Source organism: Globicephala melas, chromosome 2 (genome assembly GCF_963455315.2).
Source record: "Globicephala melas chromosome 2, mGloMel1.2, whole genome shotgun sequence".
NCBI lineage: Eukaryota > Metazoa > Chordata > Mammalia > Artiodactyla > Delphinidae > Globicephala > Globicephala melas.
The window spans coordinates 172,181,343-172,204,540 of NC_083315.2; the positions used below are offsets into that span (position 1 = coordinate 172,181,343).

At 57.8% G+C, this 23,198-nt stretch overlaps 1 protein-coding gene across 5 annotated transcripts in view; it reads right to left on the reverse strand.

Moving 5' to 3' along the window:
- Positions 1–20,964, reverse strand: part of CCDC85C (coiled-coil domain containing 85C) — an 83,508-nt gene extending 62,544 nt beyond the window's left edge. For all 5 annotated transcript variants that reach the window (XM_060295268.1, XM_060295270.1, XM_030883401.2 and 2 more), the window contains exon 1: positions 20,134–20,964. In XM_060295268.1, coding sequence (XP_060151251.1) covers positions 20,134–20,944 — 811 coding nt within the window. In that variant the 5' untranslated portion in view covers positions 20,945–20,964. The remainder of the gene's footprint in view (positions 1–20,133) is intronic.
- Positions 20,965–23,198: the final 2,234 nt, after the last annotated feature.

Sequence of the window (23,198 nt, forward strand, 5' to 3'; positions counted from 1 at the left end):
CCCCTTCTGAAGGTCCCGGCGGGGACGCCCACAAGGTGGGATGAGCAGAGGGCCACTCAAACTGGCATGTAAGAACTGCCAGTGATGCTCTGATAATATACTCTCAACACAACCTGTAAATCAACTATACTTCAATAAAATTTAAAAAAAAAAAAAAAGGATATTCTCAACATGCTCCCGGGGGAAAAAAAGGGATTACAAACTGTAATACAACATGGCAAAAGTTGATTTTTAAAATGCATGTCTTAGGGCTTCCCTGGTGGCGCAATGGTTGGGAGTCCGCCTGCCGATGCAGGGGACACGGCTTCGTGCCCCGGTCCGGAAATATCCCACATGCCGCGGAGCGGCTGGGCCCGTGAGCCATGGCCGCTGAGCCTGCGCGTCCGGAGCCTGTGCTCCGCAAAGGGAGAGGCCATGACAGTGAGAGGCCCGCGTACCGCAAAATAAGTAAATAAAATGCATGTCTTAGATTAGATCCTGAACAGAAGAAGGACGTTAGGGAAAAGCTAAGGAAATGTGGAGTGTGGACTCCACTCAGTGTATCAATATCAGCTCGTGAATTGTAACGGATGCACCAATATACCAGCGGATGAAGTGAGCAACCAGGGAACAGGGCGCAGGGTTTATGGGAACTCTGCTATCTTCTCAATGATTCCGTAAATCTAAAAACAGTTCTAAACAGCAACATTTATTTTTAAAAGTGTGTATAACAACTCTACACATGTGGCAAGAGCTCATAAAACTCTCCACACACATAGGAGTGAGAGCACAGAAAGACAGGCGCTGTCGGAGGGAGGGTCTGAGGTCTGGTCACTCACTGTGTGGTGCTGACGTCACTGTCCTGGTTTCAATAATGCCCCGTTCTCCAAACATACGGACACCAAGGCGGGGAAAGTTGCGGGGCGGGCGGGGGGTGATGAATTGGGGGATGGGGATTGACATATATACACTGATATGTATAAAATGGATAACTAATAAGAATCTGCTGTATAAAAAACAGATAAAATTAAATTTTTTAAAAGAAGTGGTAATGACCCGTTCTCACGAGGACGTCACTGCTGGAGGGAAGGGCACACGAGAGCCCTCTACGCTACAATTGCAACTTCTTATGAGTCTATAATTAGTTCAAAATAAAACGTTAACAGAGTTTGTTTTCTAGGTCTGTGAGTTTACTTCTGTTTTGTATATAAGTTCATTTGAATCATTCTGTTTAGATTGCACATGTAAGTGACATCATGTGCTATGTGTCTTTCTCTGTCTAACTTCCTTCACTCAGTATGATCATCTCTAGGTCCATCCATGTTGCTGCAAATGGCATTATTTGCAGACTCACAGACATAGAAAACAAACTCATGGTTACCAAAGGGGAAAGGGGGTGGAGGGGATAAATTAGGAATTTGGGATTGACAGATACACACTACTACATATAAAACAGATAAACAACAAGGACCTACTGTATAGCACAGGGAACTATATTCAATACATTGTTAAAAAAAAAAAATTAACAGAAGGTGTACACAGACTTCCCTTTTCCACCCAGCATTTCCTCCTTTAGGAAAGAAGGAAAACGTTAATATCTGTTCTCTGCAGAGGGCAGGATTATAGGTGATTTTCAAATTTCCATGTTGAGCCTTCCAGTACCTCCCAAGCCCCCCATTACGGGCACACAATAAGCAAAGGATTGTTTAGGGGTGGGTAATACTCTGCGTCTCCGCCAGGATAAACCACAGGGGGTTGGAGTCTGCAGCCTGAAAGGACCAGGTGAGACGACAACTGTAGGGGTGTCCCCACCCCCAGCCGGACACGACATTTGTCCGGAACGAAGTCCGGAGCTCCTCACACACTCCCACCCACAGAGTCCAGACAAAGAAGGGGCTGCCTCGCTCCCCATCCCCAGTGGGGTTCACGCATCAGCAGACATTCTAGCCCCCTGGGAACTCCTGTCAGGGGACCCCAGGATAAATTAGGAAGGCTGAGCTCAGGCTTGCAAGAGGGGGCTGTGTGTCCCCAGACGGGGGCATGTGATGCACTGGGAGATATCTACAACGTGCATCATGCTGCAAAAGGGGCTTTGGAGCCAAGAGGTTCCAGAAAACGCGTTCTACCGATGCGCACGTTTCAAGTCCACTAACTGCCCCACTGCCCACAGAGAGGAGAAAAATCGCACTCAGAACTAGAATGTTCCTGCTTGTCTCCTAAACTCACCCATTTCAATGGCCAGGCCTCCCACGGGAAGTGAGAAAGTGTACCGATTACTGACAATACCACCGCTGGCCACATCGCACTGGTACGCAGAGGCCGTCTGGGTGCTGGGGCCCAAGGTGATTATTTTTCTAAATTGTCTATAATAAACAGGCAATTGTTTTAGGAGAAGAAGATGCGTCCATGGGAATGATGCGGCTTGTGCGCGGAGAGGCAGTGCAAGGCCGTGGTTAGGGATGCGGGCCCCAGAGGCGGGTACCGCTCTGCCCCTTTCTCCGCGGGACCTGGGCAGCTTAACCTCTGGGCCTCCGCTTCCTCTTCCTGTCCAACGGGGAAAACAGAGGTGCCTGCGCTTTGTGAGGGCTAAAGGAGTGGATACGCAGACAGCACCGAGCACCCACGAGTTCCTACTGTTCCTACTATTACTATGCGAGCATCTTGGTCCATCCTCAAGAGCCCTAAGATGAACTGGATGGGGTCACTCCATCTAACAGAGGCGGAAGGGTGAGGCACACAGGTGTGTGTGACCTGCCTGGGCTTACACAGGTGGACCCACGACCAGAGCTCAGGACCCTCCATCTGGACCCTATCAGGTGGCACCCAGTGCCAGCCAGGTAACAGAATCACAGCCTCAGCTGGGACCCGCTGGGTGAGTTGGGCTTGGCCAAGCACAGCAGTGGGGTGTGTGAGATGCCAGAGCCCCTCTTCCCTGGACCTCAGGCGGGAGGCTGAGAGGTGGCCACGCTCAGGGCACAGGGACAGGGGCCAGGCCAGCCACCCGGGGAACTCCTTCCTCCTCCCTGCAGGGAGGACCATCCCATTCTGGGCAGGTCTTTCTTTCCTGATGGCCCCTGCCTGCCTTGGGCGGTGCTCAGACCAAACGGTAATAATGACCCCAACGTGACTCTAAGGCCCAGATACGGGCAGGGCTGGGGGACCTCAGGGGCCCCTTACAGATGAGGCCCACAGAGGGGTCCAGGACAGACTGAGGCCAGACCAAGGCCCCTGACCCTCCTCCAGGGCTCCTACAGAAGACTGCCCACCACACAGACACACACACAGACACACACACACACACACACACACACACACACACACAACTCAGAGACACACCAGACCCTAAGTGTCTCCTGAGCAGGGGCCAGCAGCCTGCGGGGAGGAACGCAGTGGTCAGCAGGCACCAGGGGCCGGGCCCCATCCACCATTACCACCCCTCACAGCTGGAGGCACTCTGCTTGAGACAGCACAGCACGGAGCTGAGAAGACCACCAAAATCCCCACTCTGCCCCCGGGAGACAGGCAGGAAACTGAGGCACAGGGATGGGGCGGTGGTATCTGTGAAATCCCATGGGCCTGCGGACTGCGTGTCCTCATCTGTGCCACGGGGCCGCGCCAGCTCCGCCTCCCCACATCCGGGCCCCGGCAGCCCCGAGGACTTCTCCTAAAGGCCCTTCATGATAAATGCACGCATGTTTAGGAAGCAAGCTCTGTAATGAGGCATCATTTCCAGACGCCAGCTCACAACTCTGGCTCACAAGCATCTCCTTGTCTGAGCCTCTCGGGACATGGACGGGAATAGCGCTGCGCCAGCGAGCCAGCCCCCGGCCCCACTGGCCCTTCCCCCACCCCTGCCGCTGCCGGTCCAGGTCCCCGAATCCTACCAGGCGGCCTCAGGGCTGGCGTGCCACAGCTAAGCCCTGCAGCCACAGGCAAACCTCCGGAGCTGGGTCCCTGCCTTCCTGACCCAGGACAGGTACCGGCAGAGCAGGGGCCCAGCCAGGCCACCTCACCTTCCCTCCAGCAGGGCAGCCTCCCACTGGGACCTCCCCTTCCCCACAAATTCCCCTCCCGGGCCTGCTGGACACCTCACGCACCCCGAGTATTAAAAGGACAAACCCTAAGGACAGCAGGAAGGACACGAGAGCACGTTATCCGAGGCGGCCACCTGCTTCGGGGGAGGCCCAGTGCCCAGTGGTTCAGAGCAGGACTCTCTGGGCTCTGACCGCCCCCATTGCCATGGGCCACTCTCCCTGCCAAGACCTTCTCCCCCCTAGTCCTCTATGAATCGTGACCAAAAACAGCCTCGGTGCCTGCAGTAAACGGTCAGAACTAAGTCTCGTTCAAGACCACTGAGGGAGGTCGTGTATGCTGGTTTTCTAACACATCAGAGAATGGCGTACGTGGATTTATTCCAACGCCCTATGAAGGGGCCCTTCGAGATCCCTAACCCAAGGGTCTGCTTCACTGGTGACAAAGTGGAGCCCGACGATTGGGAGGGGGAGGGGAGGATGGGGGAGGGGCCTCAACAAGGTCAGACTGTCACTCACCGCTCCCCTGACTGAGGGGCTCCGCGGCCCAACTGGACCAGCAGAGGGCCCGGCGTGGTCTACACCCGAGTGCACCGCGCCGTGGGGAGGTGGTCACGGCAGAGCAGGTGCACCTGAGGATTCCCTGCCCCTCCCCACCTCCCTGTCCCTGCGGTGGGCTGACCCCTCCTCCCGCAGGCTCATTCCCAGGTGCAGGAATAGGACACAGCAGCAGGCAGTCACTCGCGCCCGGAGGCCCACACCACTGACAGCCTCAGAAATGTCTGCCGCGCGAGTACCGAAGCCACGTCACCCTCCCTGTCCTCGTGGGGAACACAGAGAACCCAGCCCAGCATGGCTTCCATCTCCCCTTGGCGCCCCCCGCATACCCCCTGAGGCCTCCTAGACCCCATTCTCCCCTTGGGACCGTCCTTTCCGCTTCTTCCAGGCACTAATCAGCGAACCACAGAAGGGCCAGTGGGGATGCCACCGGGAGACACGGCCTCTCGGCTGGATGCGGGGCTCCCCCCTCCCCCAAAGCTGCCCTGCCCCACTGGCACCCAGGAGGCTGCGAACACCAGCTTGCACATGAGTGAATGAGCACCTTTCAGAGTCAAAGTCATTGGCTGGGCGCTGGCCCGGCAGTGCAAACCGCCTTCTCCTGGCCCCCAGGCCTCCCCCTCCTCCCAGGGCCCTAAGCCTGCCATTCTCATTAAGGCAAATGAGGCACTACTGCATATATTTTCAGCGGGAGAAAAGGGAGCCCACAGACCTAGTCAAAAGTCACCAGAGGCGTGGTCTGTAGGAGGAGAGAGGAAGGATCAAGGTTGCAATTCAAAAGAAGGAAATTAGAAGACTTTCCCATTTTCATTCTGCTCCCGCTGGCAATGGCTGCTGTGCCCACAGCCGCAGGGAGTTGGCATGTGTGCCTCTGGGGCGGGGGGGGGGGGGGGGGGGGGGGGGGCGGAGCTTGGAAAGTGAAGCCTCGGTGGGTGCGGTGGAGGAGGGCAGCAAGCGATCCCTCCTGGCCACTGCTTTCTGATTTTGGGTCAGATCAGTCCCCCACCTGGGCAAGCACTTGGAAGGTGAGGGCCTGAGGTTAGAAACTGGGCCACCGTGGATGCTGAAAGCCCCAGAGTGGCAGGAATGTCACACAGAAAAGAAGGCCCAATGGCACTGGTTCGGCTGCATGGGGAGAAGGGGCCAGGCTGGGAACAGCCACCAGGGCAAGGCTGATACCCAGGGAGGAACTTCCTCAAGTTCCTCCAGGGTCTCTGAGCCCCCATGGACCTGGTCCAACTGCCTCATCTGCCAGCTGGGTAAACTGAGGCCCAGGGAAAACGAGGCAGAAAGGAAGCAGCACGTAGAGAAAAGTCCAGGAAGCAAAGATAGATGTACGTGGAGACATCTACCCAACTCTAAACCCTCACATGAATACAGACAACTTCAGGAAAGAGGAACAAGAGGTGTGACTCCCGAGAACAGAGGGCGGGGTGGGCGTGAGCCAGAGCTCAACACCCACACCTCCCAGACCACAGGCTCAAACCAAGCGGCCTTTAGGTTTCACTCTCTGACTCCTGCGTGGAGCCTCCTGGCAAGGCGCGTGCATTAAGCTCATTCATTTTTACTTTTTAAAGGCTTCAAGGGGAAGCAACCTAAATGTCCACTGACAGAGGACTGGATAAAGATGCGGTACATATACGCAATGGAATACTACTCAGCCATAAAAAAGAATGAAATGATGCCATTTGCAGCAACATGGATGGACCCGGAGATGGTCATACTCAGTGAAGTAAGCCAGACGGAGAAAGACAATTATCATATGATATCACTTACATGTGGAATCTAAAAAAAATGATACAAATGAACTTATTTACAAAACAGAAATAGACTCACAGACTTAGTAAACAAACTTACGGTTACCAAAGAGGAAGAGGGAGGAGGGATAAACTAGGAGTTTGGGATTGAAATATACACACTACTGTATATAAAATAGATTACGAACAAGGACCTACTGTTTAGCACAGGGAACTATACTCAATATCTTGTAATAACCTACAATGGAAGAGAATGTAAAACAAAGTATATTTTTATATATAAGTACAACTGAATCACTTTGCTGTACACCTGAAACTAACACAACACACACTAACTAAATCAACTATCTTTCAGTAAAAATTTTAAAAAAGAAACTGAACAAAATTTTTAAAATATATATATACATATATATAAATAAATTTTTTAAAAAAAATTTTTAAAGGCTTCAGGGAGGGATTTCACTACCGCTCCCACTGTGGTTCTGGATCTTTCCTGGGCCACAGACCACTCTCCACCTCTGAGAACCTGCATAAGTACACAGCCATGTTGGGGGCCCAGGGCTCCCCAAAGCCTGTCATGCCCAGATTAAGGAGACCACTGAGCATGTGTCCACTGAAGGTCAGCACAGAGCAGGGCACAGCTGACCTTGAAGCAGCAGGGACTGCGGAGGGACCAGAGGAGGCTGAGCTGACCCGGGTGTCTCCCTCCCGTCACAACCCCCCAAATAAAGCCCCAGGCCAGGAGGTTCCAGTGACCCCACCTGTGCCGCATTTTTGGAGGGCAAGGGGGCAGACTCGGGGGGGCCGGCCACCACCCCGACCTCCCCCCCCCGCCACTTTCCCGCTCATGAGTTTGGGTTGCACCACAAACAAGGGGTCTTTTCATCCAGCATTACCCACAGTGTTTCAGCCCCACACGCTTGGGAGCGGATCACATTGCCCACAACCAGGCCAGCTCACGGGAACGAGGCCTTAACTCGGGGGACAGGGATTATGGACTCTGCAGGGAGAGAGGCGAGATGAAAACAGCCCGGTGCTGGGGACCACCCTCCAGGGCGGGGACCTCGGAGGGAGGGCAGGGAGCATTCCAGGGGGCCTCCTGGACACACTGAGGAGCTGCTGCGGGTCAGCAGGAGTTCCCACAGGCGGGGCAGGGGCTGCAGGGGCTGCATGGGGGCGTGGAGCAGGGCTCACAGGAAACCCTCGGCCCCAAGCCAGGAAATGCCCTCAGCAGAGGAGTGACAGCAGCAGGAACGGGGTCCAGCGGCTGCACGGGGTGCTGGGGGCCTCCAGGGAGCTGACGCCAAGGATCGCCCCCTCCCGCCAGCCCCCCACCGCCAACTGCATCTCCAGAGTAAGATACCTCAGAATGGGGCTCTCCTCAGACCTTCCTGGCCCCCAAGGTCAGGGAAGCCCGAATATTAGCCCCTCTTCCTGGGGCCAAGCCAGTGCCTCATCAGGCCTTCAAAGGGGGGAGGGGGCATGGGGGAGCCATGCTGCTATCATCTCACCGGTTGCCCTGATGCTCCCCGCCACACACACACACACACCCAACAGTGGGCTCAAGGGCACAGGAAGGGCAGTAACCAGGGGGGTCGAGGCCAGGGCCAGAACACCAGGTGCAGTGCGTAATGGCTTCACCCGCCAGGGAGCGGCTGGCGCAATGACCCGCAGCTGCACCCAGGCAGCTCGGTTAACCCCGAGATGGTGAGAATGCCTGCTGCCCGTCACAGCCACGCATAGAGGGCCGGAGGGGGACCGGCCGGAGCAGGTCTGCAACCTCCTCTACACACAGAGGGGAGGGAGGAGAGGGCCTGTGTCCATCCCCCGCAACCTACCCCACCTCACCCCACCGTCTGAAAAGCCATTTTCTTTGTTTTCGGATCCCGCAGGCCTCCTGGCCTTGTTTCGAGGATAAGGAGCTGGTGGCTGGGAGTGGGGGGCTGGGCTCTACGGGGAAGACCTCTGCAGCCTCCTGGAGCCCTGTGGCCTCTTGGGCTTGGGTGTCCTACACGTACAAGTGAACCCACACACAAGGCCACCAGCGGGAGTGGCATCCGTGGCTGCAGGGCAAACGGCAAGAGCCTGGCTTGAGGCTCCTGCAGACGAGGAGTGGACGAGGGCTGCTGGTCACACATCCTGTGACTGTCCATCTCTAAGGGCAGACCTAAGCCTCAAGGGAAGGGCGGGATCTCAGTGGGTGCAGGAGGTAAGAAAGGGCAATTCCTGCCAGCAGAAGCCCTAAGGGCCTGCTGTGCACCGGCAAGGCAAGCAGACCCTGGGATCGTGCGTGGAGCCTGGCAGGAAGGGACAGAGCCCCCGACACCACGCTCACACGCAGAGCTTCCTTCTGTGTACAAGTGCAGTGCACGGCGCAGCAAGGAGCCGTCCAGATCAGCGCTGCCGACAGAACTCTCTGGAAGGACGGAGATGTTCCTTTTCTGCAATGACACGGTGCAGAGCACTGGCAAGGGGGCTAAGCGCAGCTCAGAAACTGAAACGCTCGTGTTACTCAATCCTAATTAAGTTGAATTGAAACAGCCTCATGTGACTAGTGGGCAGCTCAGGGCTAGAGCCAGGAAACCCTGAAGTGGGGTCGCCACCCGTTAGGCAGAGGGGACAGGAGTGTAGGTGAGACGAAGGGGCCCAAACTCAGAGGGCACAGAGTCAACAGGATGGTGACCAGGATGACACTGGACTGCTGGGTCTCCAGGTCAGGAGCGAAAGGTAGAGAAAGACTGGGGGCTTAGCCCGGGAGCGATGCTTCCCAGTACAGGCAGGAGACAGCTAGAGAAAGCCAGGAGCTGCTGCCAGGGAGGTCGGCGGTGCCCAGCCACCCTGCCCTGTTCTAGAAGACAAGCCCACAGTGGGCATCAAACACCACCAAGAGGTCAGGATGAGAACAGGCCACTGGACCAAGCTGGAACTGCCTTTCCCGGGGTCCAGGACTGCCAGGGGCCAAGAAGCTGCGGGTGGGCAGGTGGGCTGGGCCTCTGGTGCTCCTCGGAGGATTGGGTGGGGAAGGAAGGGAGCCGGGGGCAGGAAAACAGAAAGGAGAAGATTTTGTTTATTGCTTTGGACTAGGAAACATGAGCCTGTTTTCAGGGGAAGGAGCCCGGAGAGACCCGGGAACAAGAGGAGGGAGACAATGGTGGGGGGAGGTCCCACGGGAAGGGCTGGGAAAGGCGAGGAGAGGCGGGGAGCCCTCCCCGCCAGGGCAGAGGGTGCTGAGAGAGGGAGAAACCTGCTGCTTAATTTTCTGTCCCGTATAAGGGCGGTGTGTGCACGTTCCAGAAAACACAGAAAAAAAAGGAGAAAGGGCACGGCGGGAGCCTCCCATTGTCCCATCAGCTCCGAGAGATGTGAAGCGGCCGGGAAATCGAGCCTTCTGAGAGCCCTGGCACAGGCAGCGTGGCCGGAACCCGCCACAAAGGGCCACTCCCAGAGCGGGCTCATTAGGGAGAGGAGCCGGTGCGGCGCGCTCCGTGACGGGCGGGCGCATTCAGGGCCGCCGGACAATCGGGCCCTTGTGGGGGGGGGGGTGGGAGGGTGCCTCCCGGAGCCTCTGATTCCAAGACAAGAGCGTGCCTCCTTCTAGCCTTACAACCCGGGAGCCGACGGAAAGACAGATTTGGGAAGACAAAGAGATGCTTCCCCTGACAGTGGATGGGCTATTTTTGGAAATGGGTCGGCTCTTCTCCCAAGCTGCCGTCTGGGTGCCACTGGCCCAGCCTGCCTCTGCTCCCTTGACCGCAGCCTTAAAAGGCCCCCACCCCGTCTGGGGCGGCCTAGCACCCCACAACAGGGGTGGCAAAGGCAGCGCCTCCGTGCCGATGCCTGGCAGTCTATTCTAGCTCCCAGGGCGGGGAGCTGGGGGAGCAAACCGGGCTGTGTCCAGAGCTGGGGCAGGTGCTCAGGAAATGCAAGGCCAGGCTCAGACCCAGCTTTCCACTGCTGCCTGGGAGCCCCGCCGGGCGAACCAAAGCCAGCTCCCGGGGCATCCACACGGCGAATGTCGGCAAGGCAGTGTACAAACGGGCCTGTTTCACCCTCACGGCTAACGTGAGCTGACACCAGCCTCCCCGCCCTGCGGGCCAGGCTCCGTGATGCCCCAGTGTGGGGCCACGTCCTTGCCTCCGGCTCACCTGCTGATGGGCCATCTCCAGCTTGGGCAGCCCTGCGGGCCCAGCAGCTTCTCTCCCAGAGCTTCCCACAGTGGCTCTGCAGTCAGCAGAACGCCCAGGAACGTCTACAACCACAGGAGGCTCCGGGACCAACAGGGGCCCATCTCTGGGGGCTTGTCCAGGCAGTGGCACTTTTTAAAGTTTCCCGAGGTGATATCTAATATGCAGCCGAGGTTGGGAACCACTGATAAAAGCAAACGTGTATATAGCAAAGGAAACCATAAGCAAGACGAAAAGACAACTCTCAGAATGGGAGAAAATATTTGCAAACAAATCAACAGACAAAGGATTAATCTCAAAAATATATAAACAGCTCATGCAGCTCAATATTTTAAAAAAAACAACCCAATCCAAAAATGGGCAGAAGACCTAAATAGACATTTCTCCAAAGGAGACATACAGATGGCCAACAAACACATGAAAGGATGCTCAACATCACTAATTATAGAGAAATGCAAATCAAAACTACAAGGAGGTATCACCTCACACCAGTCAGAATGGCCACCATCAAAAAACCTACAAACAATAAATGCTGGAGACGGTGTGGAGGAAAGGGAACCCTCTTGCACTGTTGGTGGGAATGTAAATTGACACAGCCACTATGGGGAACAGTATGGAGGTTCCTTAAAAAACTAAAAATAGGGCCTTCCCTGGTGGCACAGTGGTTGAGAATCTGCCTGCCAATGCAGGGGACACGGGTTCGAGCCCTGGTCTAGGAAGATCCCACATGCCGCGGAGCAACTGGGCCCGTGAGCCACAATTACTGAGCCTGCGCGTCTGGAGCCTGTGCTCCGCAACGGGAGAGGCCGCGATAGTGAGAGGCCCGCGCACCGCGATGAAGAGTGGCCCCCGCTTGCCACAGCTAGAGAAAGCCCTCGCACAGAAACGAAGACCCAACACAGCCATAAATAAATAATTAATTAATTAATTTTAAAAAAAAAACTAAAAATAGAATTACCGTATGACCCAGCAATCCCACTACTGGGCATATACCCAGAGAAAACCATAATTCAGAAAGACACATGCACCCCAATATTCACTGCAGCACTATTTACAATAGCCAGGTCATGGATGCAACCTAAATGCCCATCAACAGATGAATGGATAAAGAAGATGTGGTACATATATACAATGGAAATATTACTCAGCCATAAAAAGGAATGAAATTGGGTCATTTGTAGAGACGTGGATGGACCTAGAGACTGTCATACAGAGTGAAGTAAGTCAGAAAGAGAAAAACAACTATCGTCTATTAATGCGTATTATGTGGAATCTAGAAAAATGGTACAGGTGAACCGGTTTGCAAAGCAGAAACAGAGATGCAGACATAGAGAACAAACGTATGGACACCAAGGGCGGGGGAAAGCCGGGGGTGCGGGGGATGAATTGGGAGATTGGGATTGACATACATACACTAATACGTATAAAACAGATAACTAATTAAACAAATAAAAGTAAACCAAAAACAACAAGCAAAAAAAAGCAAACATGTATTTTTTAGTAACTGTTAAAAGGAAACAGGGAAGCTGGGGAGAGGCGAGGCAGCGGGATGTACAAGTTACCATCCTGGGAGCGGGGGGCAGGTTTGTTTGTTTTGAAGAAGCTGAAGACCATTTGGTGCCAAATGGAACAAATGCAAAAAAGAAAGGCAAGTGGCCAAAGGGGCTTGATCACTGTCGGGTTTAAAACAAGAGGGAGACCTCGTCCAGTGCCTCCGGGCTGCCCATTCCTCACTCCGACATTTACTGAGCACCCACCATGTGCCAGGAAGACTGGACCCCGCCCTGGGGAAGGTTATGGTCTTGGGCAGAGATAGGACAGCAAATGGCAAAAGTCCAGAACAGGTGGCCTCGTCCCGGGCAACCCCACACCAGGGAACCAGAGCCAGGCATTCTCCTCTAGCACCAAACCTGCTACCCAGCCCTGCAGGAGGTGATCGGATGGCAGATGCAGGTAATTCCACCGGGGCACTCACCACAGCCCCTCACGAGGACAGGCTGGCCAGCCAGGGGTCTCGGTCTAAGCCAGTGCTGGACAGAGCAGTGCCTGTGTGTCATGGCAACCACAGCACCGCCACCACCCAGACCTGCCCCAAGCTGAGGGCCAGCCACCAGGCAAGAGACCTAACCACAAAGGTAACAACAAGAGGCAGGATGGGCAGGGCAGGTGGCCCTTTCCCTGTGGCTCTGCCAGTTGTAGAGGATGCTAGGGTCTCTGGGACCCTGGACGGGGCCCATCCAAGCTTCCCATTTTACAGATGGGCAGACAAGCGGCTTGCATTAGGTCAGGTCACAAGTGGGCTCAAGCTGCTCGTTCTGTGTCATCTAAGCCACACAGAACAGCGCTGGAGGGCACAGCCGTGTCCCCAAAGCCCCAGATGTAGCGACCATATCAGCTGATGGGGCCACCCGTGTATTAAGTGGGGCACAGGGGAAAGGGAGGGGATGGTCTATGTAAAAGTACCGGTTTCTGAGTGCACCCCTCACACGTAACTGTGGAAAAACGCTCAGAGAAGGTCACAGCTGGAACCACTCACAGCTAGAAAAGCCCGGCCCAGGGACTTCGGGGGGGGGTGGGAGGGGGAATGCAGGTACAGTGGGAGACGTGCCACAGACCCCACCTGCCCAGCATCGCCCAGTCACCCGTCAGCCCTCAGAGCCAGATGTGCCTGCTCCCCAGCTGTTCCTCCCGCCATGCCTGGCCTCTCCCCTACTCTCCTCTGCTTGTACTGACCGGCTCCACCTCCCAGGCCCATCTCAGTTCCCAACTCCAGCCACCCCCTCCGCTGAGCTCCCGGCACACCTGAAGGGGTTGAGAGCCAAACTAGGGCACTTCCAAGAGTGAAAGGGGCTTGATGAACACTCATACGGGGACGAGGGGGGCACAGGTGGGCGCAGGCTCCAGCATCACGCCAGACGGCCCCCTCCCCACCCCACATGATCTGACGTGACTTGCCTCATTGCCCTGAGCCTTTTCCTCAGCAGAAACGGGGACCCCAGTGCATCTCAGCACCGTTGTGGCCGAGCCTGGGGCGGTTCCCCCTTCCCTTCCAAGTCTCCTCTGAGTGCCTTTAGGGCTCTGGGCAGTTTGCTCCAGGGTTTCCGGCTTTCCCAGGCATGGCATTTCCTCCACTCTAAGATACCATCAGTCACAGATGCCCAATTTTCCAGAGTAAGGGAGGGGAAGACCGTGCAGTAAACACACACACTGATTCTAAGATGCACCCTGCACTGCCACAGAGGAGGGGAAAGCCCATCTTTGAATTCAGGAAATAACAAATGACGAAGGCCTCTGGCCAATGGGGAAGCAGGAAGGAGGAAAGGGAAACAGACCCTCACCTACGTCCCAGGGCTCCCGGCTTCTGCTTTGGTTAAGTGATGCTCCGCACCTCTGTTTAAACATCATACACAGGGTGATCCCAAGAACACTTACAAACGAATCGATAAAACTCCTGATCCTTCTGCCCTGCTCCCCAGACAGCAGAGACCAACAGTGACTCGTTCGAGAGCAGGCAGGCACTCATCACCAGGGGACTGACCCAGCTCCAGACCTGCCCTATCACACTCCACCCACCTGCCCCCTCTGGCCTGTGGCAGCAGAGGACAGCAAGAGGGGAACGTGTGACAATGACCAGCTCTGGGTGCCTGAGAAGAGGGGCACCATTCCCCTGTTCATGATCAAAGGAGCATCACGTCCCTTTAGCAGACAAGTTTGTTCCTCTGTCTCCAGGCTTTGGGGAAGCCACTGGGGTTCCCTCATCACCTCCCCAGCTCTGATGAAATCCCAGAGCACTCCCTGCCTGGATCCCGGGCACCCAGGTTGCAGGTGTGGGCAGAGCAATCGTGGGTGTAACCATCCTGTGGAGAGGTACAGTGAGGCTGCAGAGAGAGAGAGTTTGTCGCCCACAGGTGCTGCTCTGCCCGAGCCCCAGGGCAGCTCAGGACTGACCCCTGACCCCACAGGTCAGGAGTCACAAGCAGGCAGACGGGGGGTGGGGGCAGGGCTTTGGGGCAGACCCTCCTGATCTGAGAACCTCAGAGAAGGTTCTCTCCCATGACCACGGTCACAGCTATCGCCACCCTGGAGGCCCCAAGCTTCCTGCCCCTCTGTCCCCAGCCTGGCCGCCACCACGACAGACCCCAGGTTAATGCTCCGGAACCTCCGCTCCCCAAGCCCGGCTACACGAATCACCGTGAGCAGCACTCAGAATTCAGACTGAGTAACCACTCAATAAACGTCTGCTCTTGTCTTCCTTCCTGCTTGAAGGGTGAATTCTCTCAGCCACCCAGCCCTGCCCGTCCACCTCCCTGACTATTCTCTACTCGCTGTTCTATACTCACACAACCAGATGCCCAGCTCTCTGGGTGTCCCATTACAGTGGGTTCAGGAATGCCCTGTGCTTGCATGCCTCCCCCGACAGGGAGCTGCCCACCTCCAGATGCAACCTAGTCCACCTGGACCGCTCTTGTCTGTGAGGGCTGAAATCCGAATCGCTGGAACTTTGGGGGTCCACCCTGGGGGGCTACACACAGCACTGACCCCGCTGGGCTGACAGCTCTCCCCGCCCAGCAGCAGCTCCCCAGCCCCAAAGCTTTTCTTCCCCCGGCTCAATGTTCTGGTTCTTTCTGTTCCCATGAGGAGGCTTCCAGGCCCCGGGCCTCCCCCACGCGTCATGAGAACACCTCGCAGGCCCTGGGCTCTCGGCACCCATGGTCCAGATCCACCTGCAGACCTGCTGCTGCCGCTGGAAGGCCACCCCCCTTCTGTTCAACTAGACAACAACTCATTTGACTCTGACACGGGGTGGGCACAAGGGCCCCCCTCATGAGCATGTGTCAGGGGGTCCCCCATCCCCACCCCGAGGAGGCAAGTCTGCAGGGTCCAGGTGACAGTGGAGGGTCACTGAACCCATCCTTTAAGGCTCAGTTCTAGGACCAGAGTAGTATCATCCTCGAGACACAGATGAGGCTTCGAGGTGCAGTAAGCTGTCACCTCACACGCGCTGCGCAGTTTACACACTTCACCACACTCCCTCCTCCCTCAACCCAAGGGCGGGCAACGGCTTCCCACTTTGCAGATGAGAAAACAGAGGTCCACAGGGGTCCTGCTTCGTAGGCTTCCAATTCCTCGTGCTGATGACAAGGACAAACACGGCACAGAAAATCCCCATGGGTGCAAAACACAGACGATGAGCAGCAGATTTCCTTGCTAATCGCGCTGCCCCGGGAACGATACGAAACCAAGTGTGTGTCCTAAGAACTCAGAGGCCGGGCCATGGGTAAGGGGTCTGCTGGGGCCACAACAGCAGAGGGAAACCAGCCTGGCAGGGAAGCGAGGGAATGAAAAATATAAGTGAGGAGGGACTCCGTGCGCGGAAGCCTGCGCTTTCCCCATCGCACTGATGTCCGGAACCGTGAACCGTCATGCCAGGAAGCAGGACAGCATGACTGAGCCTCTGGGTCTGGACTGAGAACAGGTGCCACACCTTTGCTACACAGGTCCAGCCCCTGGAGCTCCCGCCCCATCCTGCCTGGGTCCATCTACAGGGGGCCCTGCCCAGGACCAAGCTCCGGACAGCCTTCCACTGTTGGTGGGGGTCTCCCATGGGAGTCTCAGGCTGTCCCGGTCCAGAGGGGCAGCAGGCACAGGGCGGCAGGCCCAGACTGACACCGGAGGCCAAGACTGATTCCCCAGACTGATCCCAGGCCCCCCAGCCAGCCCACGGGACTGGGAGCAGGTCACCATACCGCTCCATGCCTCAGTTTCCCCACCTGCAATATGGGACCATTTGGAAGCTCTGAACAGAATGGAGCTGGGACTGGGACACCCTCTGTGGTAAACTGTGAAGTGCTGGGCACACCCTGGTCCCACCCTGGGTTACAGGCCAGTGAGCTCCTTACCACCAGCCCCCTTTGGTATGTGGCCCTGGGGGCTCCGTACCCCAAGGCCAGTGACGGATGGTCAGGGTCAGGATGCAGAGGGAGGGGGAAAAGCTTATTCAACCTGCCCCATTGTCTTTGCTGACCTTTGGCCCAGGCCTGACTGGGTTTAGGAAAAGCTGCCTTATTAGCATCCTGCCCAGGAGCTGCTGAGCCGGGAGGCCCCTCATAAAAGACCTATTCAGGGCCAGAGGCCCAGACCACCCTCGCTCCATCCTCCCTTTAAACCAACAAAAACACAAGCAGGAGGACAAACCCATCTTATTTTGAGAAGCTCAAATTTTTAATCCAAACTTTTAAAAGTAAACAGGGCCCACACAAAGGCTGCTGGAGGCCCCGGTTTCTGTGGGTTAGCTAAAGGGAAGTGGACCCCGTGGTGTGATGGGGGGACTGGGACAGATGTGAATGGGGACGTTGGGGGGAAGGGAGAAAGAAGGTGGGACACGCAGGATGGGGAGGGGGAGGGGAGAATTGTTGAAAGTACTTTTGTTTGGAAATTGCATCAGCTCAAAGTGGCAAACCTGACCTTCTGATGTTTGGGGTTCGCCTGCCTCAGTTTGCCCCACCGGATTAGAGTAAAGAGCATCCCAGTCCAGACTTTAGTCAGCCCAGCCCAGACCTCCATCAAAACAAAACAAAACAAAACAACCCAGAGAAAGGCCTATTTGCATCCCCATTCACAGGCCCACCAGGCCCAGCCCCAGCCAGGGACGGCATACCGATGGGCCACCACCCACCACAGCTGCTTAGGGCCCTTACAGCATCCTGAAGGGCTGCAGGTACCCTGCAGCTTCCGAGACAGGATTACAGGGCCACTGCTCCCCAGCACATCCGCAAGTGCCACCAGACGCCGGCTCAGTCGCAGACACTCAAGCGAGCTGTCTGTCTAAACAGCAAACAGAGTTTCAAAGAGAACACCGATGTCTATCTGGCAAACCCCCAACAGGTCCCTCTCTTTTTCATGAGGAGCCTTGGAAGAAGGATGCACGGCAAGGATGCTGACAACCGTCGAGGCTTCTGACAACTGTCGAGGCCCACTGTGTGCAGGGATAAAGGGGGCACTCTGGGTTTTGCCCCACTCTACAGAAGAGCAGAAAGGGGCTCAGGGCAGTTACGTAACTGGCCAAAGAGAAGAGGGAAGAGTGTAGACTTGAACACGAGACAGTCTGAGCCCTCTGGGTAACGGGGTTATCAGCCATCTGCTCAGTGGTCACCGATAAGGAAGTGACACTTCCCAGGACAGGAGAAGGAGGGCAAACGTGGGTCAGGAACCAAGAATATGGAGTCAGCAGTGTCTGTTGATGAATATTATCGGCCACAATGACAGCGGGCTGCTGGAGAGGCAAGCCAGCCCACGGGTCTGGGCAGGAGAGGACCCCCAGGGCACCACCCAGGCAGCTGGGACTGAGACACCTGAATCTCAGTTGCTTTCCCAGGAAACGCTCAGAACCTCTCTGAGCCTCCACGTGCTTGGCTTTAAAATGGGGATAAGGGCCCGAGGCACAACCCTGGTATCCGACTCCTTTCGCCACCACCCAGACTGAGGCCTGTACCTGCCTCCACCTCTGGCTCGCTCTCCGCTCAAAACTACAAGTCCAAGTACAGAAAAGTGTTTTCTAAGAGATAGGCCTTTCCTTGTTTCCAGGCATCCTACTCATATTGTTGGAGAACAACTCAAGGCCACGCCTGACTTTATGAGACAAAACTAAACGACAGCGATGCCACCTATACCTGAAATTCATGATGAGAATATGAATGTTCATGTCACCCCAACATAAAGCTTTGCCACCACAAAATCTGTGGCAGTCCTGTTCCGAGTGTGCATGGGACTGGTGGCAGCATGGGTTCTGCAGGAAACCCTACAGCTCCACCCGTCCCGCCCTCCCCCAGTGGGGTGGGAGCCTCACTCCTGCTCTGTTCACTGAGGCAGCAAAACGCTGAGCCAGACGGGGTCCGCGTCTCCTTGTCCAAAACATGACAGAACTTCTCAGCAAATGTGCTCTGACACTCTGGGGCTTCAGTGCCCTGCTGAGAATCGCCCTCGCCAAGTGTCATTGATGACGCAGCTGAAAACCAGAAACGTTTCATTTCCTAGCCACAGGCAGGACTGCAGCAACCCCCCGCCTCGTACTGCACTCGGGCAAACCGAGGCCCAGAAATCTGACCCTCCCAAGGCCCCCAAGAAGCCGAGGCCGGAGAGGCTGGGCCTGGGACTCCTCACTTCCCAGATGGTGCAACTTTAACATATTAAACCTCCTAACGCTGAGCCACTCCCACTGGCCTTAAGGAGACTGCTGGTGGGAGGTGGGGTGGATACAGAGTTACCAAGAGAAACCCAAGTTGTAGCCTTAGATTGCTAATCAGTAACAAAATATCCCTCTAAACCTAGTCCTGCCCTGAACTCACAGGCTGGGAAGGTAAACGAAGGAAAAACGGTGCTGGGCTATCACCCCACCTCCCGGGGTCCAGTTCCCACCCCAGCCCGCCCCCCCCCCAAGGCACCTGCGAGGCCACTTGGCCACCAAACCAAAGAGAGAGCGCCCTGTCCCCACCCCACCCCCCCTCCAGGCTGTCACTCTGGGGAAGAACAGTCACTTAAAGCCTAGATACACTTTCTCTGAACTAGGAGAGCCTTTAAGGAGAACCAGAAAGGGCTGTTTAATCTCCACCTTCAGGCAAAGAGTTCAGGCAGCAGTAAATGCCACCAGAAGTAGGAGCCAAGCCACTGAAAAATGTGGAAGGACAGGGAGGTGGGAGAGGAGACAGGCAGCAGGCAGAACCACTGATCAGAGGGCTAGGGATGGGGGCCGGCTGCTCCGCTCCTACAGAGCCCTCTGCCTTGGGCCCGACAGTCACACAGGCGTGGAAGACAGTAGCTGAGCTTTCCTGAGGCCAAAGGTCCTCCCACCCACACCCTGGCCACCGCAGACGACTGTGGCACTTCCTGAAAGGTGACCAACAGTTTACAAACCCTTCAGAGGCTTTTATCTCCACCTCAAATCCAGGAGGTAGGGATTATTGGCTCCATTCTACAGATAAGAAAACCGAGGCCTGCAGAGACAAAAAGCCAGGATTCATTCCAAGCCCGCATTCCTCTGGAAAGTTTTAGAGCCTGAGTTGAGAAAGGTCCCTGAGCCCTGAGAAAGGCAGGACTAACAACAACCGAGGAAGGCTCTTAGCCCCGGGTACTCTGGCCCACCTGCCTCTGATCCTTCCCAGCGGGCAGGCAGCAGGGAGGTCAGGTGGAATTCCAGCCCCAGCACACAGGTGAACACTGCTTAGGTTTGGGGCTGCCTGTTGCTCCAGATAAGAGAGGGAATTTCACTTTCCCTCAAAGGGCCTTTCTTTCTTTCTTTTCCATTAAAAACTTCCCGCTCCCGGACAACGGTTTCCAGGCAGGGATGCGGTGCCCCCGGCCAGCCCTACAGTGCCAGACTCTGATACTGATAAACTCCGCAGGAGAGAAACTTTTCTGGGGTCTGGCGGCCCCCGGCCCGCTGCGTATTCAGAGGGGCAGGGGCACGCCTCCATCACTTAACCAGAAAATTACCACCCAAAGCCCCACTGCGGGTGGGCTCGGGAGCCTCTGGATGCCAGCTGGAGGAGGGGTCTGGAGTGGCGGCCGCCCGCGGGGGAAGGGACTCTGGGCCCGAGACCCGCGCCGCCAGGCAGGTGCCGTCCTTACCGTGCAGGCCGTTGGGGATGCTTCGGTGGTGCGGTGGCGCCGACAGGTCGTCCAGGGACCTGCGCGTTGCGACAGCTTTGCCGTCCGGGGCCTTGTGCGGCCCGGGGGGCAGCAGCGGGGGCGGGACGTGGTGGTGGTGGTCGGGGCTGCCGCCGCTGCCGGCGCTCGACGTGCTGCTGCCGTCGCCCACGTCGCGGGTCCCCGCTCCGGCCGCGCCGCCCGCCAGCGGCCCGCTCAGGCTGGCCTGGCTGTCGATGGAGCTACGGGAGCCGGCGCCACCACCACCACCGCCGCCGCCGCCGCCGCCGCCACCCGCGCCCCCCGCCAGCGCCGCGCGCTCCTCGTCCAGCAGCAGCACCAGCTCCTTGAGCTCCAGGTTCTCACGCAGCAGGCCCTCCTGGCGCGTCTCGAGCTCGCGCAGCTTCTGCTGCGAGCGGGCCACCTCGTGCCACACGGCGCCGGCCGCGTGGCGCCCGAAGCGCTGCCACTCGCGCGCCAGCTTGCGCCCCTTCTGCCGGTCGTCGTCGAGGAAGCAGCAGAGCTCGCGCAGTTCCTGGTTGTCGTCCTGCAGCCGCTGGTTCACGTCCTTGAGGCCGCGGATCTCCAGCAGGTGCTGCTGCAGCCGCCGGTTCACGTCGCGCATCAGGCCGCCGTGCTCCAGCATGAGGCCCACCTTCTCGCCCTCCGCGCGCCGCAGCCGCCGCGCCAGCTCCTCCTTGCTCCAGCGCAGCAGCTCCTCGTCCGGCACCTGGCTCAGCTCCTCCGACGACGCCGCCGCCGCCGCCGCCGCTGCCGCCGGGGGCTTCGCCATGGCGGGGCCGTCACCGCGGCATCGCCCGCGCCCTCGCCCGGCCGGCGCTCCCCGTGCCGGGGCTGCGCTGGGCCGGTCCGCCCGCGGGCGGGGGGCGACCAGGGGCTCGTGCGGCCTGCCCCGCGCCGCCTCGCGCGCCCTCACGCAGCGCCCTCCCGGGCCGCCCGGGAACCCGCGTGTCTCGAGGCTCAGCGAGCTGGGACCGCTGCTGCGTCGGCGGCTGCAGTGCCGGGCGCTCTCCGGGCTTAGGCGAAGCAAGCGGAGGCCCGCCCCCGGCCCAGCTCCGGAGCCCCAGCCGCCCCGCCCACTCCGGGCGGGGAGGGGCGGGGCGCCGCGGCCCGGCCCCGCCTCCGGGGAAGGGAGCGGGCAAGGCACGGCCGGCCCCCACGTCCCTCCGCGCCGTGCGCCCGCCCGCCCGGGGCCCTGCCACAGGCGCCCTCGAGCCGTGGTCCCGCCCCCAGCCCGTCCGATTGGGCCTCTCCGGGGGTGTGCGGGAGGGGCGGGGCGCAAGCGGGGGACGCCGCGGAGATGGTACAGTCCACTGGCGGTTCAAGTTTCTGCGCCGGGAGGACGCGGCCTCGGCCAATCCCAGGGCTACAGGGCGCTTTTAAAATGCAGGTACGGCTGCAAGGAGGGGGAAGGTGGGAAAGGTAGGGCAGGGCTTCCCTTAAAGGAGACGCGCGGAAATGGTCGCCCAGCCCCTTCCTGGGCCCGCGTGCCCCGCCCGGCCTCCCCCGCCCCAAATAAACAAATACCCAAGATCCGAAGGACAGCTCCCCTTCTCCCTCCCGGGGGCACCAGAGTCCAGCTTAGTGTGAGATACGACGGACAATAGGACTCTGACACGGGGGTCGCTCTCCCCGGCGGCAGAGCGGCTCTTTGTCCCCTTCCCTGCCCCCGGCTCCTCCGCCCCCATTTCCACCCCCGTCCCCTGCCGGAGCGCGCCGAGGTTGCGGCGTTCCATTCCAGCCCCGGGTTGCGCACCGGGAAGGCCATGGCCTCGCCAACCGTCCCGGAGCACGGTCCGTACCCTCTTCCCTGCCAGGAGAGGGCGAGGGCGCCGGGGACATGCACCGTTCCCCCGCCAACCCGACCGCTCGTCCCGGAATTCGGGAGAGAATCTGTGATTCACGACGTGGAGACCACTGGGGAAGGTGGAAGATGGTCTCCCACTGGGGTCTTAACTGTGGGGGCGCCGAGTCGGCGGCGAAAAGCCTTCCCCACCGCAGCCTGGCCCGGCACCCGGGTCCTCCCACTGTCTGTGTGAGTCCGTCTCGTTTATCCTCGCGTCCCTGAAGTGCATTTACTGCGCGTCTGCTGCCAGCCGGCCAGAGGTGGGCGTCCCTCCCCCGGGACCCGCAACGAGATAAAATCCGCGCACTCGACCGTGAGCGCCACGGCCTGGCGCGCGCGCCCGCGCAACAGCTGATGTCCCCATTTACAGCTGTTCAGCCATTCATTGGACAACTGTGTACAGCCCCTACTGTAAGCCAGACCTCTTCTAGACCACTGGGGGATTCTGTAGGGGACAACGGCAGAGGCCACTGCCCTCTGGGGGGGAGGACTTTGCACCCTGCGGGGAGGAGGGGAGAGACGATAATAAACAAACTAGATAGCTATGAGTCTGTAATAAGTGCTGTGCAGGGGATTAAGACAAGCTGATGTCACAGAAGGTGATTATCAGTTACTTTAGATCCCGTGGTCAGGGAGGACCTCTGAGGAGGTGCGTCTAAGCTGATATCTGAGTGACAAGAAGGACAAAGATAAGGGGGAAGGGCACTCCAGGTGAAGGGAACAGCTAGTGCAGAGGCCCGAGGGTTGGCCTGTTAGTGGCCTATTCAAAGAAGGCCAGTGGGGCTGGGAGGGGGCTCGGGAAGAAGAGTGAGAGATGAGGTCAGAGGGGCCAGATCATCCATGATTCTAAGGCAGCTGGGAAAGCAGTGGGGGGTTAGCAGGATGCAATATGACCTGATTTGCCTTTTAAGAGACTCACTCTGGCCCATGTGTGGAGAAGGGATGGGGGTGGGGGGCGTTGCAGAGAGGTCCAGATTCAGGACCTCATTCCCCACCCTTCTCCCCCTCTCTCCATATAGATGTTCAGGGAGAGGATGTGCCAGGCAGAGCATAGCTTTGAGGGTCAAGCTCCAGGGTAGCTGAGGTTCCCCCAGGCAGGTGAGCCTGCTGGGGGTCACCCTCCCCACTGGGGCACTGTGCTTCGAGGACCCAGCCCAGGGCATCTGAGTTTGAGTTTGAG